Source organism: Odontesthes bonariensis, chromosome 6, assembly GCF_027942865.1.
Source record: "Odontesthes bonariensis isolate fOdoBon6 chromosome 6, fOdoBon6.hap1, whole genome shotgun sequence".
In the NCBI taxonomy this organism is placed as follows: Eukaryota; Metazoa; Chordata; class Actinopteri; order Atheriniformes; family Atherinopsidae; genus Odontesthes; species Odontesthes bonariensis.
In genome coordinates this window covers 1,859,421-1,876,856 of record NC_134511.1, presented here as the reverse complement: position 1 = coordinate 1,876,856, position 17,436 = coordinate 1,859,421, and the positions used below count along the sequence as shown (strand labels likewise).

General features: G+C 48.0%; 1 protein-coding gene across 1 annotated transcript in view; it reads left to right on the top strand.

Moving 5' to 3' along the window:
- Positions 1–15,343, top strand: part of adam9a (ADAM metallopeptidase domain 9a) — a 38,806-nt gene extending 23,463 nt beyond the window's left edge. Inside the window, exons 5-24 of the mRNA XM_075467018.1 lie at positions 617–693; positions 5,789–5,981; positions 6,086–6,151; positions 6,834–6,905; positions 7,027–7,196; positions 8,570–8,651; positions 8,757–8,890; positions 8,979–9,150; positions 10,037–10,129; positions 10,219–10,323; positions 10,398–10,488; positions 11,000–11,105; positions 11,393–11,576; positions 11,656–11,736; positions 11,805–11,910; positions 12,090–12,237; positions 12,501–12,591; positions 14,567–14,596; positions 14,700–14,758; positions 14,842–15,343. Of these exons, the coding sequence (XP_075323133.1) occupies positions 617–693; positions 5,789–5,981; positions 6,086–6,151; positions 6,834–6,905; positions 7,027–7,196; positions 8,570–8,651; positions 8,757–8,890; positions 8,979–9,150; positions 10,037–10,129; positions 10,219–10,323; positions 10,398–10,488; positions 11,000–11,105; positions 11,393–11,576; positions 11,656–11,736; positions 11,805–11,910; positions 12,090–12,237; positions 12,501–12,591; positions 14,567–14,596; positions 14,700–14,758; positions 14,842–14,911 (2,130 nt within the window). The 3' untranslated portion in view covers positions 14,912–15,343. The remainder of the gene's footprint in view (positions 1–616; positions 694–5,788; positions 5,982–6,085; positions 6,152–6,833; positions 6,906–7,026; positions 7,197–8,569; positions 8,652–8,756; positions 8,891–8,978; positions 9,151–10,036; positions 10,130–10,218; positions 10,324–10,397; positions 10,489–10,999; positions 11,106–11,392; positions 11,577–11,655; positions 11,737–11,804; positions 11,911–12,089; positions 12,238–12,500; positions 12,592–14,566; positions 14,597–14,699; positions 14,759–14,841) is intronic.
- The last annotated feature ends 2,093 nt before the right edge of the window (positions 15,344–17,436 follow it).

Below are 17,436 nucleotides of genomic sequence, written 5' to 3'. Positions count from 1 at the left end.
CTACCAGCTGCTGGATCAGGGGTTCACTTAGTTTCTCACTCACTGCTGCTACCAGCTGCTGAATCAGGGGTTCACTTAGTTTCTCACTCACTGCTGCTACCAGCTGCTGGATCAGGGGTTCACTTAGTTTCTCACTCACTGCTGCTACCAGCTGCTGGATCAGGGGTTCACTTAGTTTCTCACTCACTGCTACCAGCTGCTGGATCAGGGGTTCACTTAGTTTCTCACTCACTGCTGCTACCAGCTGCTGGATCAGGGGTTCACTTAGTTTCTCACTCACTGAAGCTTCCTATCGTGTCCTGACATGTTAAACAGTGGAACTCAGAGGGGGAGCACTTATTTTTGGGCGGATCTGGCTCAGATAATCCTCTTCCTGAGGATCTGAAGCCTCGGCTGCTGATGAAAGGTCATGACCTGCTCAGAAAACGGTTTGAAGGCAGAGTTCAGAGCAGGAAATGAGGCTGAGTCATGGGAGAAAAATGACGAGTCAGAGTTCCTCTGAAGCCTTCTCTCCACACACAAACACAGAGGAAGTGTGTCAGAAGCATCAGATTACTGCCAGAGCGTCACAGCTCCCCCTGCTGGTGTCACCAGGTATCACCTCTCTGTGTTACAGAACCACTGCCACTATCAGGGCTTCGTCCAGGACATGGAGGGCTCAGCTGTGGCTGTGAGCATCTGCGACGGCCTCAGGTAAGAAACACATTTCAGAGGAATGTGTTTTTTCTTTGTTAAGCCACTTAACTCTGAGCTATGAACCATTCAGGCAGGAAAAAGGCTCCTAACTCAAGGGATGAACCAGTGTTGTGTCCAACTGCAGCTGTTACCATGGAAACATCTGCAGATATTCACTTTAGAGCTGCTCAGAGCTGAACTAACTCTGGTTCTGCCTCAGATTCTGGGTTTATGTTCATGTTGGAACATGTTTCAGTGAATCTCTGCAGCTGTTACCATGGAAACATCTGCAGATATTCACTTTAAAGCTGCTCAGAACTGAACTAACTCTGGTTCTGCCTCAGATTCTGGGTTTATGTTCATGTTGGAACATGTTTCAGTGAATCTCTGCAGCTGTTACCATGGAAACATCTGCAGATATTCACTTTAAAGCTGCTCAGAACTGAACTAACTCTGGTTCTGCCTCAGATTCTGGGTTTATGTTCATGTTGGAACATGTTTCAGTGAATCTCTGCAGCTGTTACCATGGAAACATCTGCAGATATTCACTTTAAAGCTGCTCAGAACTGAACTAACTCTGGTTCTGCCTCAGATTCTGGGTTTATGTTCATGTTGGAACATGTTTCAGTGAATCTCTGCAGCTGTTACCATGGAAACATCTGCAGATATTCACTTTAAAGCTGCTCAGAACTGAACTAACTCTGGTTCTGACTCAGATTCTGGGTTTATGTTCATGTTGGAACACGTTTCAGTGAATCTCTGCAGCTGTTACCATGGAAACATCTGCAGATATTCACTTTAAAGCTGCTCAGAACTGAACTAACTCTGGTTCTGCCTCAGATTCTGGGTTTATGTTCATGTTTATGTTCATGATCGAGATTTAAATAGTAGCAGGAAAAGGAAAGGGGATGGATTGGCAGTGCTTGTCAACAACAGATGGTGTCACCCAGGACATGTTACTGTGAAGAGTCGTCTCTGCAGTCCTGACATTGAACTATTGGCAGTAAGTTTTCGTCCATATTATTTGCCAAGAGAGTTCACCAGTGTTGTTTTGGTGGCTGTTTACATTCCACCCTCAGCTGTTGCCGACACTGCATGTGATGTCATCAGTTCCGTTGTTGCTAAGATACAGACACAACACCCCAATTCTTTTGTGGCAATATCTGGTGATTTTAATCATGCCTCACTCTCTGCTACACTGCCAACTTTTCAACAGTTTGTCAGCTGCTCTACCAGAGAAAACAAGACATTGGATTTGTTTTACACAAATGTCAAGGATTCACACATTTCCAAATCAAGACCTCCCCTGGGAAAATCAGATCACAACCTTGTTTTTCTCTGTTCAGCATATAAACCCCTTGTCCAGAGACTACCTGTCACAAAAAGGACTGTTAGAAAATGGTCAGAGGAAGCTGAAGAAGCCTTACAGGGTTGTTTTGATGCAACCGATTGGATTTCTCTTTGTAAGCCACATGGAGAGGACATTAATGCCATGACTGAGTGTGTGACTGACTATATAAACTTCTGTGTGGACAACACCATCCCCACCAGAACAGTGAGATGCTTCCCTAATAACAAACCCTGGATCACCGGTGAGCTAAAGGAACTATTGAACAGGAAAAAAAGAGCCTTTAGGGAGCGAGACAGGGAGTTACTGAGGAGTATACAGAAGCAGCTCAAAGTCAAGATCAGAGAGAGCAAGGAGGTGTATAGAAAGAAGCTTGAGAGTAAACTGCAGAGGAACAATATCAGAGATGTGTGGTCAGGAATGAAGAAGATCACAGGCCTCAAGCAGAGGGAGGATCGGATGGATGGAAGTCTGGACAGAGCAATTGAGCTGAACACATTCTTCAACAGGTTCAGTTCAGGAACAAGCTCACCATCCTCCCCTCCTGTTCCCAGCCAAAGAGACATCCCACCCTCCTCTGACCCACAGCTTTCCTGTAACATCTCCACCTCCACCTCAGTCATGGATTCTTCTGCTTCCACTAGTTTGTCATCAACCCAATCAGGAGATGCTGCTGTCCCCTTTGCCTCCCCCTCCCACTTTTCTGTTTCTAGAAGTCAGGTGAAGAGGCAGTTGGAGAGACTGAACCGGAACAAGGCTGCAGGTCCAGATGGTGTCAGCCCCCGAGTCCTGAAGGCCTGTGCAGAGCAGCTCTGTGGGATTCTGCAACACCTTTTCAACCTTAGCTTGACCCAAGAGAAGGTACCACTGTTGTGGAAGACATCCTGTCTGGTTCCGGTACCAAAGAAAACTCATCCTTCAGTCATCAATGACTACAGACCTGTTGCCCTGACATCCCACATCATGAAGGTCCTGGAGAGACTCCTGTTGATCCACCTGTGTAAGCAAACCAGCACATATCAGGACCCCCTGCAGTTTGCTTATCGCCATGGAGTTGGAGTTGAAGACGCTATCATACACCTGCTTCAACAAACCCACTGTCATCTGGACAAAGCAGGCAGCACTGTGAGGATCATGTTCTTTGATTTCTCCAGTGCATTTAACACAATTCAGCCTGATCTGCTTCGGCTGAAACTCCAGAAGACTCAGGTGGAGGCCTCAACAATCACCTGGATTAATGACTACCTGACAAACAGACCACAGTTTGTCAGACTGAAGAATTGTGTGTCTAACCAGGTGATCAGCAGCACAGGAGCACCACAGGGGACTGTACTCTCACCATTCCTTTTCACTCTGTACACTTCAGACTTCCAGTACAAGTCAGACTCCTGTCATCTACAGAAATATTCAGATGACTCTGCAGTTGTCGGGTGTATCAGAGATGGACAAGAAGCTGAGTACAGAGAGCTGGTGGACCGCTTTGTGGCATGGTGTGGGAACAATCATCTCATCTTGAATGTTAACAAAACAAAGGAGATGATTGTAGATTTCAGGAGAAACAGGGTCAGATCAAACCCTGTTTCCATCATGGGAGAAGAAGTGGAGGTGGTTGAGGAATATAAATACCTTGGTGTTCATGTGGACAACAGACTGGACTGGAGACACAACAGTGAAGCCATCTACAAGAAAGGACAGAGCAGACTGTACTTCTTGAGGAAGCTAAGGTCCTTCAAGGTTTGCAGCAAGATGTTGCAGATCTTCTACAAGTCTGTTGTTGAGAGCGTCATTTCCTCTGGCGTCATCTGTTGGGGCAGCAGCATCAGAACCAGGGACCTAAAAAGACTCAACAACCTGATAAGGAAGGCTGGTTCTGTTCTGGGGACGACTGTGGAACCTCTGGAGACAATAATGCAAAGAAGGATTTTACATAACATCAAGAGAATTATGGACAACCCTGAACATCCTCTCCATGAGACTGTTATCAGAAAACAGAGTCTCTTCAGTCAAAGGCTTCTTCAGTTTGGATGCAAAACGGACCGCTACAGGAAATCTTTCCTGCCCACAGCCATCAGCATCTATAATAACTCCAACATTTAATTGAGTTACATCAACATTTAATTTCCCTCTGGGATAAATAAAGTATTTTTGAATTTGAATTGAATGTTGGAACATGTTTCAGTGGATCTCTGCAGCTGTTACCATGGAAACATCTGCAGATATTCACTTTAAAGCTGCTCAGAACTGAACTAACTCTGGTTCTGCCTCAGATTCTGGGTTTATGTTCATGTTGGAACATGTTTCAGTGAATCTCTGCAGCTGTTACCATGGAAACATCTGCAGATATTCACTTTAAAGCTGCTCAGAACTGAACTAACTCTGGTTCTGCCTCAGATTCTGGGTTTATGTTCATGTTGGAACATGTTTCAGTGGATCTCTGCAGCTGTTACCATGGAAACATCTGCAGATATTCACTTTAAAGCTGCTCAGAACTGAACTAACTCTGGTTCTGCCTCAGATTCTGGGTTTATGTTCACGTTGGAACATGTTTCAGTGAATCTCTGCAGCCGTTACCATGGAAACATCTGCAGATATTCACTTTAAAGCTGCTCAGAACTGAACTAACTCTGGTTCTGCCTCAGATTCTGGGTTTATGTTCATGTTGGAACATGTTTCAGTGAATCTCTGCTGCTGTTACCATGGAAACATCTGCAGATATTCACTTTAAAGCTGCTCAGAACTGAACTAACTCTGGTTCTGCCTCAGATTCTGGGTTTATGTTCATGTTGGAACATGTTTCAGTGAATCTCTGCAGCTGTTACCATGGAAACATCTGCAGATATTCACTTTAAAGCTGCTCAGAACTGAACTAACTCTGGTTCTGCCTCAGATTCTGGGTTTATGTTCATGTTGGAACATGTTTCAGAGAATCTCTGCAGCTGTTACCATGGAAACATCTGCAGATATTCACTTTAAAGCTGCTCAGAACTGAACTAACTCTGGTTCTGCCTCAGATTCTGGGTTTATGTTCATGTTGGAACGTGTTTCAGTGAATCTCTGCAGCCGTTACCATGGAAACATCTGCAGATATTCACCTTAAAGCTGCTCAGAACTGAACTAACTCTGGTTCTGCCTCAGATTCTGGGTTTATGTTCATGTTTGCTTCCTGTTTTATATAAAACATAAAGAACTGAAGCTGATCAGGATGTTTGAACAGTTTTAGTTTATTATCCAGAACAGAATAGACTGATTTAAGAGGTTCATTAAAAACTGTGAAAATGTGAACTTAGGAATTAAACAAACACTTTCCTCTCGGATAAGTCGACTTTTCTCAAGGACGTTCACCTTCCTGTTTGTACTCTGATCACAGATGGTCTCTGTGTGTGTGTCCACCCTGTGTGAGGCCTAATTACTGTGATATGCACACACAAACAGGATTAATTAAAGTTTACCTCATCCCTGCTGAAGCTCTCACCTTTAAAGGGTCATTTCACCCAAACTGTTGGAAGAATAAAGCCTCACAGATCAGCTGGGACATGTCTCAGCTCAGATTAACTGCCACAAGCATCATGTTGAGTATCTCTGAGGGAGCTTTGGGTCTAAATATAGATATTATTCCTTCATATTTGAGGAAAATGTCAGTTTTAACCGAACATCCGGAGCAGTTCCTGAACCTGAGATAATCTGAGATGGTTAAACATCCGGGATGTCTCACTCTGACGGGAAAACAGCAGCTCATCTGACCTTTTTCCGTCTTTGTTTTCCCAGAGGAGTGTTGCATCTCACTCAAGACAGCTACGGCATCGAGCCGTCGTTCTCCGCTCCCAACCAGCACCTGGTGTACCGCCTACAGGATGTGACATCACAGCCCAGAGGCTGCGGGACGCCGCACGGGCACGGCAACGCCACGGAGCGCGCTCAGCACGGGCCGGAGGAGATCCACCACCGGCAGCACAGCAGGGTGTGGTCACGCACACGTGTTAGTGATGTCACAGTGACTCGCAGTGAGGTCACACCGTCTGTAGGGGGCGCCGAAGAGCTCAGTCACTTGTTTTTCTGTTCCAGATGAAGCGAGCCGTCCTCCATAAGACTCACTACGTGGAGCTGCTGCTGGTGGTCGACAACGACCGGGTGAGACGCTTTATAGATGCGCTCTTACAGTGTTTACAGACGCTTTATAGATGCGCTCTTACAGTGTTTACAGACGCTTTATAGATGCGCTCTTACAGTGTTTACAGACGCTTTATAGATGCGCTCTTACAGTGTTTACAGACGCTTTATAGATGCGCTCTTACAGTGTTTACAGTGTTTACAGACGCTTTATAGACGCGCTCTTACAGTGTTTACAGACGCTTTATAGATGCGCTCTTACAGTCTTTACAGACGCTTTATAGACGCGCTCTTACAGTGTTTACAGACGCTTTATAGATGCGCTCTTACAGTGTTTACAGACGCTTTATAGATGCGCTCTTACAGTGTTTACAGACGCTTTATAGACGCGCTCTTACAGTGTTTACAGACGCTTTATAGACGCGCTCTTACAGTGTTTACAGACGCTTTATAGATGCGCTCTTACAGTGTTTACAGACGCTTTACAGTGTTTACAGACGCTTTATAGACGCGCTCTTACAGTGTTTACAGACGCTTTATAGATGCGCTCTTACAGTGTTTACAGACGCTTTACAGTGTTTACAGACGCTTTATAGATGCGCTCTTACAGTGTTTACAGACGTTTTACAGTGTTTACAGACTTTATATTTCTGCTCAGAGAAAAACATGAGAACTTTACTCTTTACTTTATTTCTGTCTTCAGTATAATCACATGAACAGGAATGAGACCGCAGTGCGGGAGGAGATGGTTCATCTGGCCAACTTCATAGACAGTGTGAGCACACAAACACAAACACTGTTTATCCTCCACTCTGAGGGGAAACCGTCTGCTCTCAGCTGATTTTATCACTCAGACTTTCAGGAAAACCTTAAGAACTTCCGGTGTGTGTGTTCAGATCTACATACAGCTGAACGTTCGGGTGGTCCTGGTCGGTCTGGAGATCTGGACTCATCAGAACCCGATCAGCACCGACGGAGGAGCTGGCGAAGTTCTGAGTCGCTTCACGCAGTGGAGAGAGAAAGACCTGGTGGCCCGCCGCCGCCATGACTCAGCACAACTCATCCTGTGAGTACAAAACTCCTTCTTCCTGTTCCTGGGAGCATATATCAGGGCGTCTGAGGTGTAAAACTCCTTCTTCCTGTTCCTGGGAGCATATATCAGGGCGTCTGAGGTGTAAAACTCCTTCTTCCTGTTCCTTGGAGCGTATATCAGGGCGTCTGAGGTGTAAAACTCCTTCTTCCTGTTCCTGGGAGCATATATCAGGGCGTCTGAGGTGTAAAACTCCTTCTTCCTGTTCCTGGGAGCATATATCAGGGCGTCTGAGGTGTAAAACTCCTTCTTCCTGTTCCTGGGAGCGTATATCAGGGCGTCTGAGGTGTAAAACTCCTTCTTCCTGTTCCTGGGAGCGTATATCAGGGCGTCTGAGGTGTAAAACTCCTTCTTCCTGTTCCTGGGAGCGTATATCAGGGCGTCTGAGGTGTAAAACTCCTTCTTCCTGTTCCTGGGAGCGTATATCAGGGCGTCTGAGGTGTAAAACTCCTTCTTCCTGTTCCTGGGAGCATATATCAGGGCGTCTGAGGTGTAAAACTCCTTCTTCCTGTTCCTGGGAGCATATATCAGGGCGTCTGAGGTGTAAAACTCCTTCTTCCTGTTCCTGGGAGCATATATCAGGGCGTCTGAGGTGTAAAACTCCTTCTTCCTGTTCCTGGGAGCATATATCAGGACGTCTGAAGTGTAAAACTCCTTCCTGTTCCTGGGAGCATATATCAGGACGTCTGAGATGTAAAACTCCTTCTTCCTGTTCCTGGGAGCATATATCAGGGCGTCTGAGGTGTAAAACTCCTTCTTCCTGTTCCTGGGAGCATATATCAGGACGTCTGAGATGTAAAACTCCTTCTTCCTGTTCCTGGGAGCATATATCAGGGCGTCTGAGGTGTAAAACTCCTTCTTCCTGTTCCTGGGAGCATATATCTGGGCGTGTGAGGTGTAAAACTCCTTCTTCCTGTTCCTGGGAGCATATATCAGGGCGTCTGAGGTGTAAAACTCCTTCTTCCTGTTCCTGGGAGCATATATCAGGGCGTCTGAGGTGTAAAACTCCTTCTTCCTGTTCCTGGGAGCATATATCAGGGCGTCTGAGGTGTAAAACTCCTTCTTCCTGTTCCTGGGAGCATATATCAGGGCGTCTGAGGTGTAAAACTCCTTCTTCCTGTTCCTGGGAGCATATATCAGGGCGTCTGAGGTGTAAAACTCCTTCCTGTTCCTGGGAGCATATATCAGGACGTCTGAGATGCAACTGTTGGGTGGGATTGAACACTCCCTAAGTGTCCACCCCTGAAACTGTGACTTGTAGTGAGCTGCTTGCAGAGAATATTAATGATGCAGTAACAGTCATAATGCTAATGCTAATGCTAATGATGCTGATGATGGGGTCCTTGCAGGAAGAAGAGTTTCGGGGGAACAGCAGGGATGGCGTTCGTCTCCACGGTGTGCTCCAGAAGTCACGGAGGAGGCATCAACGCGGTACGCCGCTCACCTGTTGTACCTGACACACTTAAACACTGTGAAATAAAAACAAAGAAGAAGAAGAATCTCCATCATTCCTTTCATGAACTCTTCTTCTCTCAGTTCACCAACAACAACATCCCGTCGTTCGCCTCCATCGTGGCTCACGAGCTCGGGCACAACCTCGGGATGAACCACGACGACGGGCGCTCCTGCACATGCCCCGCTCCCGCCTGCATCATGAACTCCGGAGCCACGTAAGCCCCGCCCACCTGTAGCCCCGTGCACGTGCAGCACGTCGACATGCACGGCTCACGTGCGCCGTCTTTTTCCTCCCGTCTGCAGAGGATCCAGAAACTTCAGCAGCTGCAGCGCCGACGACTTTGAGAGGATGATCCTGTCGACGGGAGGGACGTGTCTCCTGAACGTGCCCCGGCCCGACGAGGCCTACAGCGCCCCCTACTGTGGGAACCGGCTGGTTGACGTCGGGGAGGAGTGCGACTGCGGATCAGAGAAGGTCCGAGCTTTTACTGCAGCAGCTGCAGCTCACGTGGTGCTTTAAAAACAGGACGTTCGATGCCTCTGAGTCGCTGTCAGCTTCTGTTATAGATCAATTTTAGGGCTGCGTATCGTGGCCAATTTCCTAATTATTATTAGCTATTAAAAAAAATAATATTAATAATATTAGCTAAAAAATGATTAGTTATAAAATAATATTAGCTATAAAATTATAGCTAAAATTAGCTAAAAAGTCAAGCAGTTTTAAAGAGAGCTCATGCAGCTAACGGGAAGTGTTTGGCCGTTAGCTCATGCAGCTAACAGGAAGTGTTTGGCCGTTAGCTCATGCAGCTAACAGGAATCGGAAAACAGAGTCTCTTCAGTCAAAGGCTTCTTCAGTTTGGATGCAAAACGGACCGCTACAGGAAATCATTCCTGCCCACAGCCATCAGCATCTATAATAACTCCTTGATTTAATTGAGTTACATCAACATTTAATTTCCCTCTGGGATAAATTAAGTACTTTTGAATTGAATTTAATTGAATTTGGAAGCGTTTGGCCGTTAGCTCACGCAGCTAACAGGAAGCGTTTGGCCGTTAGCTCATGCAGCTAACAGGAAGCGTTTGGCCGTTAGCTCACGCAGCTAACAGGAAGCGTTTGGCCGTTAGCTCACGCAGCTAACAGGAACTGTGGGGTTTTATTTTGATTTTGTAACATATTTTAATGATTCTGATAACATCCTGTGAGTGTCATAGGGCGTAATCTGATGAATCGCCACAGAAAACTCTTGTTTTATGTGTTTCTTGTGTATATTTCATCAAACTGTGGCTTCAGTTAGAAGCTGGTTTTCTGCTCTGTCCAGAGCAGTTTTAAAGAGGCAGAAATGTGTCTTTGTGCTGTTCAGGAGTGCGAGGAGGACCCGTGCTGCGAGTACCAGACCTGTAAGCTGAAGTCTGGAGCTCAGTGTGCGTACGGCGAGTGCTGCTACAACTGTCAGGTGAACGCACGCCGCTGACTCTGCGTTACAGGATAAAACTCAGAGACTCAGAGGAACAAAAAGCTGATTTCTGCTGTTTGTGTGCTCAGTACCTGTCCGGAGGAACGGTGTGTCGGGCCAGCACAGACGAGTGTGACCTGGCAGAGTACTGCAACGGCTCCTCGTCCCTCTGCCAGAGTGACGTTTTCATCCAGGTGAGACCCGGGGAATCGTACCCGCGGCGCACCCGTGTGTCTGCACGTGAACCTGACTGTGGTCTGCGTTTCAGAACGGGCAGCTGTGCCGGAACCAGCAGGCCTACTGCTACAATGGGAAGTGTCAGCACCACGACGGGCAGTGTCAGGCCATATTCGGATCCAGTATGTACCACCGCCTGCTTTTATAGTCCAAGTCCATTCCTGTAAGCCCCGCCCCCTGAATAAAACTGGCTGAAAGTCCCACATTAACATCAGATCTAAGCGTTTGGCCGTTAGCTCATGCAGCTAACAGGAAGCGTTTGGCCGTTAGCTCAGGCAGCTAACAGGAAGTGTTTGGCCGTTAGCTCATGCAGCTAATAAGAAGCGTTTGGCTGTTAGCTCAAGCAGCTAACAGGAAGCGTTTGGCCGTTAGCTCATGCAGCTAACAGGAAGTGTTTTGGCCGTTAGCTTGGCCACTCAGATACTGAAGAATCAGGATCTGATTAAAGACGTTTTACTGATTTTCTGTTGTTTTTAAGTGGATAAAATGAGAGAAAAACATGAAAAAGATCAGAAGCTGGAACAGCTTTGTTCATTGTTAAAATGTGAAGTTTTCTTTATTAAAGCCGTTTCAACATTTAATTTCTCAGTCTCCATCTTTGTCTGCTCCCTTTCTTCATGATCTCCTCTTCAGAGGCCAAGGCAGCTCCTGAGATCTGTTTCAAAGACGTCAACAGTAAAGGAGATCGCTTCGGCAACTGCGGCTATCAGAACTATGGCCACAAGAAATGTGAGAGCAGGTAACTGCAGAGTTCTGCTTTCCTTCAGATGGTGGTGCGTTCAAGAGCAAACGTTGGCCTGCTGTGGCTGCAGTTGCAGCTCTGTGCCAGCAGGGGGTGCTGCAGCGCTCCCTGAGCACTTCTTCCTGTTGTCACTTCCTTCTCTATAAATGATTCTTGTTATTGTTCATGATATTTCTGAACAATCTGAGTCGGTTTGTTAAGTATTTAACAATCCTCTGAAGTTTCACGCCGTCGAGGTGACTTTAGTCCGTGAACCTGCTGACGAATGGCGGCTGTCTCCATAGAAACGCCCTGTGTGGGAAGCTGCAGTGCTCCAACGTTCAGTCGGTGACCGTCTTCGGCATCGAGCCGTCCACCATCATCACGCCGATCGGCGGTGCCAAATGTTACGGCGTGGACTTCATGCTGGGCTCAGACGTCCCCGACCCGGGGATGGTGAACGAAGGGACGAAGTGTGGCGAGGACAAGGTGAGGAGGAGGGCGGGGGGGCGGGGGGGGGCGGGGGCGGGGCCTGATTTTGGAGTCTGACTTCTTCTGTTGTGTTCAGGTGTGCATGAACTTTGAGTGTCGCAGCGCCGACGTCCTGAGCTACGACTGCGACGTGGAGAAGAAGTGCCACGGACACGGGGTAAGAACCGCCTCCTGTCTGTCAGGTGTGTCACATGACCCCCCGACTGACCCGTCTGTCCCCCCCAGGTGTGCAACAGTAACAAGAACTGCCACTGTCAGGACGGCTGGGCGCCGCCTTTCTGCCAGCTCTCGGGTTACGGAGGCAGCGTGGACAGCGGACCCACCTGGAATGGTACGTCACCTCAGAGTCGCACCTGAGGCCCTCGGAGTCGCACCTGGGGCCCTCGGAGTCGCACCTGGGGCCCTCTGAGTTGCACCTGGGGCCCTCTGAGTCGCACCTGAGACCCTCGGAGTCGCACCTGGGGCCCATGGAGCCCAGTTCGTGTTGATGACTCTGCCTGTCGTCCTCAGATAAGGACACGTCTCTCAGGGACGGCCTGCTCGTGTTCTTCTTCCTGGTTCTTCCTCTGCTCGCTCTGGGCGCGTTCGTCTTCCTGCGCAGGAACGAGCTGCTGCGCCGTCTCGGGGTGAGCCGCAGGAAGAGGTCGCAGGGATACCAGTGAGTGTGAACACGCCCAAACACGATGCAACGCAAACACACCTTCATAACAGCACCTCCATCACTGTGTGTGGCCCCGCCCCCTTTCACTGAAATGGAACATCTTATCGAACTCACAAACGTTCTCCTCCTTTCCTGTTAGCGCTCTGTCTGCGGTCTCTGTCTGCCCGGATAGTCTTAAAGCTGAGCAGAGAGCTGTTAGAGCTGTTTCTCCTCCATTTTGTTCCTGCGCTGCATCTCAGACGTGTTGTTGTTGTCTTCAGGGCTGACGGCGCAGCTTCAGCCAATCCCAGCAGAGAACCGCCTCCTAAAGCGCAGCCTCCAGCCGTTGGCCGAGGCATCGTCAGCGACGGGGTGAGTTTACTGCCTCCTGCCTGTGTTTTAGGATTAAAAAATGCACTTTTCCTTCCTGGGTTCCACACACCAACCAGTAAACTCCACGATTCGGCTGTTTTACTGTACCTGAACCCAGTCGTGACTCCAGAAAATGAAGCTTTCATTACCTCTGAAAAAGGTTTTAATCTTGTTATTGTCCTGAATCTCCAGAACCTGAGTAGTTTCTCACCAAATCAATGAGTCGTTCGTTTTTCACATGTCTGGCTTCAACTGGGGACAAAGTTCTGATTCTGGTGATGGTGGTGCTGCTCAGAACATAAGTACAAAGTCTGATGAAATTCTGCAGCTGGAAGATCAATCAACCGTGTCCCCCAAATTCAAGACGGTTCTCCCAGTTCAAGAAGGTTCACCCACATCAAGAAGGTTCACCCACATCAAGACGGTTCTCCCAGTTCAAGAAGGTTCACCCACATCAAGAAGGTTCACCCAGATCAAGAAGGTTCACCCAGTTCAAGAAGGTTCACCCAGATCAAGAAGGTTCACCCAGATCAAGAAGGTTCACCCAGATCAAGAAGGTTCTCCCAGATCAAGAAGGTTCACCCAGATCAAGAAGGTTCTCCCAGTTCAAGACGGTTCACCCACATCAAGAAGGTTCACCCACATCAAGAAGGTTCACCCAGTTCAAGACGGTTCTCCCAGTTCAAGAGGGTTCTCCCAGTTCAAGAAGGTTCACCCACATCAAATGGTTCACCCAGATCAAGAAGGTTCACCCAGATCAAGAAGGTTCACCCAGATCAAGAAGGTTCACCCAGATCAAGAAGGTTCACCCAGATCAACAAGGTTCGCCCAGATCAACAAGGTTCATCCAGATCAACAAGGTTCACCCAGATCAAGAAGATTCACCCAGATCAACAAGGTTCACCCAGATCAAGAAGATTCACCCAGATCAACAAGGTTCACCCAGATCAAGAAGATTCACCCAGATCAACAAGGTTCACCCAGATCAAGAAGGTTCACCCAGATCAAGAAGGTTCACCCAGATCGAGACGGTTATCCCAGATCAAGACGGTTCACCCAGATCAAGAAGGTTCACCCAGATCAAGAAGGTTCACCCAGATCGAGACGGTTATCCCAGATCAAGACGGTTCACCCAGATCAAGAAGGTTCACCCAGATCAAGAAGGTTCACCCAGATCAAGAAGGTTCTCCCAGATCAAGAAGGTTCACCCAGATCAAGAAGGTTCACCCAGATCAAGAAGGTTCACCCAGATCAAGAAGGTTCACCCAGATCAAGACGGTTCTCCCAGATCAAGAAGGTTCACCCAGATCAAGAAGGTTCACCCAGATCAAGAAGGTTCACCCAGATCAAGACGGTTCTCCCAGATCAAGAAGGTTCACCCAGATCAAGAAGGTTCACCCAGATCTAGAAGGTTCTCCCAGTTCAAGAAGGTTCTCCCAGTTCAAAACGGTTCTCCCAGTTCAAGAACGTTGTCACGATTCAAACATATCTTTATAATTTAAGAATGTTGTCTACATTAAATGTATGAATCCAGTAAATCCAGCGGTTTTCAGATGAGTTTGATAACTCCTGCAGCACCTGCAGGGAACACGGTGCTGTTAAGACGGGGTCAGACAAACGGAAAACAAAGTGTTGATGTAAACCTGTGATCCTGCTGATGCAGCTCTCCCAGTTAGCTCCTCTGTAGATTAGCTTTAGTCTTTTTAATGATCCCATAACTAGATCCATCTTTAGTTTATTTATTGATTAACAGCCTCTGAACTAATCAGCTGATCATAAATGATCTGATCTGCAGATCAGTTAATTGGGTAACAGATCAGTACCCAGCTGTCCTCGTTCAATCGGCTCCACGGGGAATCTGATACTGATGCTCTGATTGATTAGCTGATTAAGTGGAGACTGACTCAGTAGGTTGGTGTTTTCAGTTGGAACCATTGAAATGAACTGACAGGCTGTGTTCTCTCCACATGTGAAGCGTCACGCTCAGCTGCTGCCGCCACAGGAGGTAAACACTCAAAAACTCTGGTTTGGAAATGGTTTCAGTCTCTGAGTCATGTTTGATTTCACTGAAACGAGTGAATAAATCTGACCCATTTCTGTGTTTTCAGGTGGTGGAGACCAGCAGGACGGCGCCCTCCTTCGCTGCCAGGCCGCCTCCTCCTCCTCTGTAAGAACATTAACACACTTTAAAAACAGCTGACACAGCGTTTACTGAACTCTAAAGAACAAACACTTTTCTGTCTTCCTCAGGAAACCGAAACCTTCTCCTGCATCACAGCCTCTGGTGCCTCAAAGACCCGCCCCTCCTCCGCCTGTTTAACCAATCAGGGGGCTTCCACACAACACCTGGGTGACTCATCCTCCTCCTCATCCTCTGTTCCTCTTCCTCTTTTACTCAGTGGATCTGGACTCAGAGGACAAACAGGAACACAGCAGAACTGAACTGCTTTCTTTCTCAAAAGTTTCAGTCTGGAGACTAAAACTGAACTCTGTCAGGTGACCTCACCTGTAACCAAACCAGCCAATCAGATCAGAGTTATAATTAACCCGCCCGTCACCTACTAAAAACTTCAGCTAACAAACATTTTTACAAACTCTGAGCAGAGCAATCATGAGCAGATAATAACAATAATGATAATAAATCTGAAAAGATGCTAGGGAAAGAAAAGAGTTTAATCTACTCATGTTCTGCTTTACTTTGTATATTTACGTTGGGATTCTACTCGAGTAAATTTGCTTCGTAAGCTATGAATACCCAAAAGTATCGAGTCTTGAGTTAATCCTGTCTGAAAAAAAGCCGCTCCTGTTCCTTTAAGCCCCCCCCCCCTCCCTGAAAGCCCACTTTCTTCTGAGTGGCTAACTTCTGGAAGCCTGTCGGATAAACATGGTTGGTGAGTATCGGTCACGTTTAGTCTCTAAAAGAAGAGACGAGATGAGAACCGATCTACAAACTAGCATCGGGATTTTTTTCTTGGATTTTGCGACAGAAAAACAAAGGTACAATTCTCCAAATTTACTCCAAATTTTTCCTGTGAAGCAGCTTTTTAAAAGCTTGAACTTTGAAGCCTGTTCTGTAACTCAGCTCACGAGCTGTCAGGCTTCCAAACGCTGACCAATCAGAGGACGGGGGTTTCTTAAAGAGACAGGAGCCTCTTGTTTCAGACCAAATGAACTAAGGAGTTAAAGACCAGTTTGAGATAAATCAGAATATTTTGAAGTTAGTCTAGTCTTGTGGTTTCCCAGAATATAAATATGCAGCCGGCTCCTGATTGGTTGATCCAACTTCCTGTTTAAAGATGAGCGGTTTGAAACGCAGAGGAACATGGAGGAGTCATAGGATATGCTGTCAGCCTGGCTCTGATTGGCTGGTTGACTCTCACAGGGGGCGGGGCTTGCACCTGCTCACCTCAATCTTTCCGTCTTTGTGTCCCTGAATGAAAGCACTGGTGCCGCCTGGCTGCACCCCCGCCCTGCTCAGCACTGTCATAGGAATGTAACGCCCCCCCGGCAGCTGGGTGGGGGTGCGTTTGGTCCGCTCCACCCGGCTCTCCATCTTCTCCCAGAACTGTAAAATCCCAGCATGCAACAGCACCGAAGTGCAGAGCTTCTCTGGGTCTCAGATGCAACAGGAAGTCTCTCAGCTCTGGGATCGGCTCGGACTCTCAGCAGCGTTCAAACCAGGGATTTTTACCAGAAGAGCCGCACTGCGAGGAAGCTGGATCTGCACTGCGCTCCGTGAGGAGAACGCCACCTTCTTCCTGCTTTACTTCCTGCTTAACTTGCTCTTTGGGGTGTTTCTTTCCCACGGAAACACGAGGAATCTTCTCTCTGGGCTGACTTTGTGCCATTTGAACCCGTGTTTGGTCCTGAATGAAGTTCCTGTGGAGGAACTAAAGCCCCGTTTCCACTATGCAGTCCGGTACGGGTCGGTTCAGTCCGGTAGGGGTCGGTTCAGTCCGGTACAGGTCGGTTCAGTCCAGTACGGGTTGGTTCAATCCGGTACGGGTTGGTTCAGTCTGGTACGGGTCGGTACGGGTCGTTTCAGTCCGGTACGGGTCGGTTCAGTCCGGTACGGGTCGGTTCAGTCCGGTACGGGTCGGTTCAGTCCGGTACAGGTCGGTTCAGTCCAGTACGGGTCGGTTCAGTCCGGTGCGGGTCGGTTCAGTCCGGTACAGGTCGGTTCAGTCCGGTACGGGTTGGTTCAGTCTGGTACGGGTCGGTACGGGTTGTTTCAGTCCGGTACGGGTCGGTTCAGTCCGGTACGGGTCGGTTCAGTCCGGCACGGATCGGTTCAGTCCGGTACGGGTCGGTACGGGTCGGTTCAGTCCGGTACGGGTCGCTTATCTCAGTGTTTCCACTACCACCAAAGCGCCCATGGAACCCGTTACCATGGAACCCGTTACCATGGGACACGTTACCATGGAACCCGTTACCATGGGACCCATTACCATGTCTGTAACCCTTCTGCTTGGGTTAGCGAGCCCACAGGACCGGTTCCAGGCTCTGCTCTCCGGTGTATGTGAGGAGGCTGTGCAGCGTGAGCCAAACCAAAAAGTTTTCCAGCTGATTGGTTTCAACCGGACCGTGAGCCGGTGTGGCATTAAGCTGAAGAAGCTTCCTGGAATTCCGTTCTAATATCCTTCCTTCTCCAGAGGAACTGTTTCAGTTTGCATTCCCACATGAGTCGGACCTGATGGGGACTGATGCGACGCAGCCGTCTGCGACAGCGACGTGTTACTTTAGCGCCACATTCAACCATGGTCCCTAGTTCCTGAGGGCGATGGTCCCTAGTTCCTGAGGGCGATGGTCCCTAGTTCCTGAGGGCGATGGTCCCTAGTTCCTGAG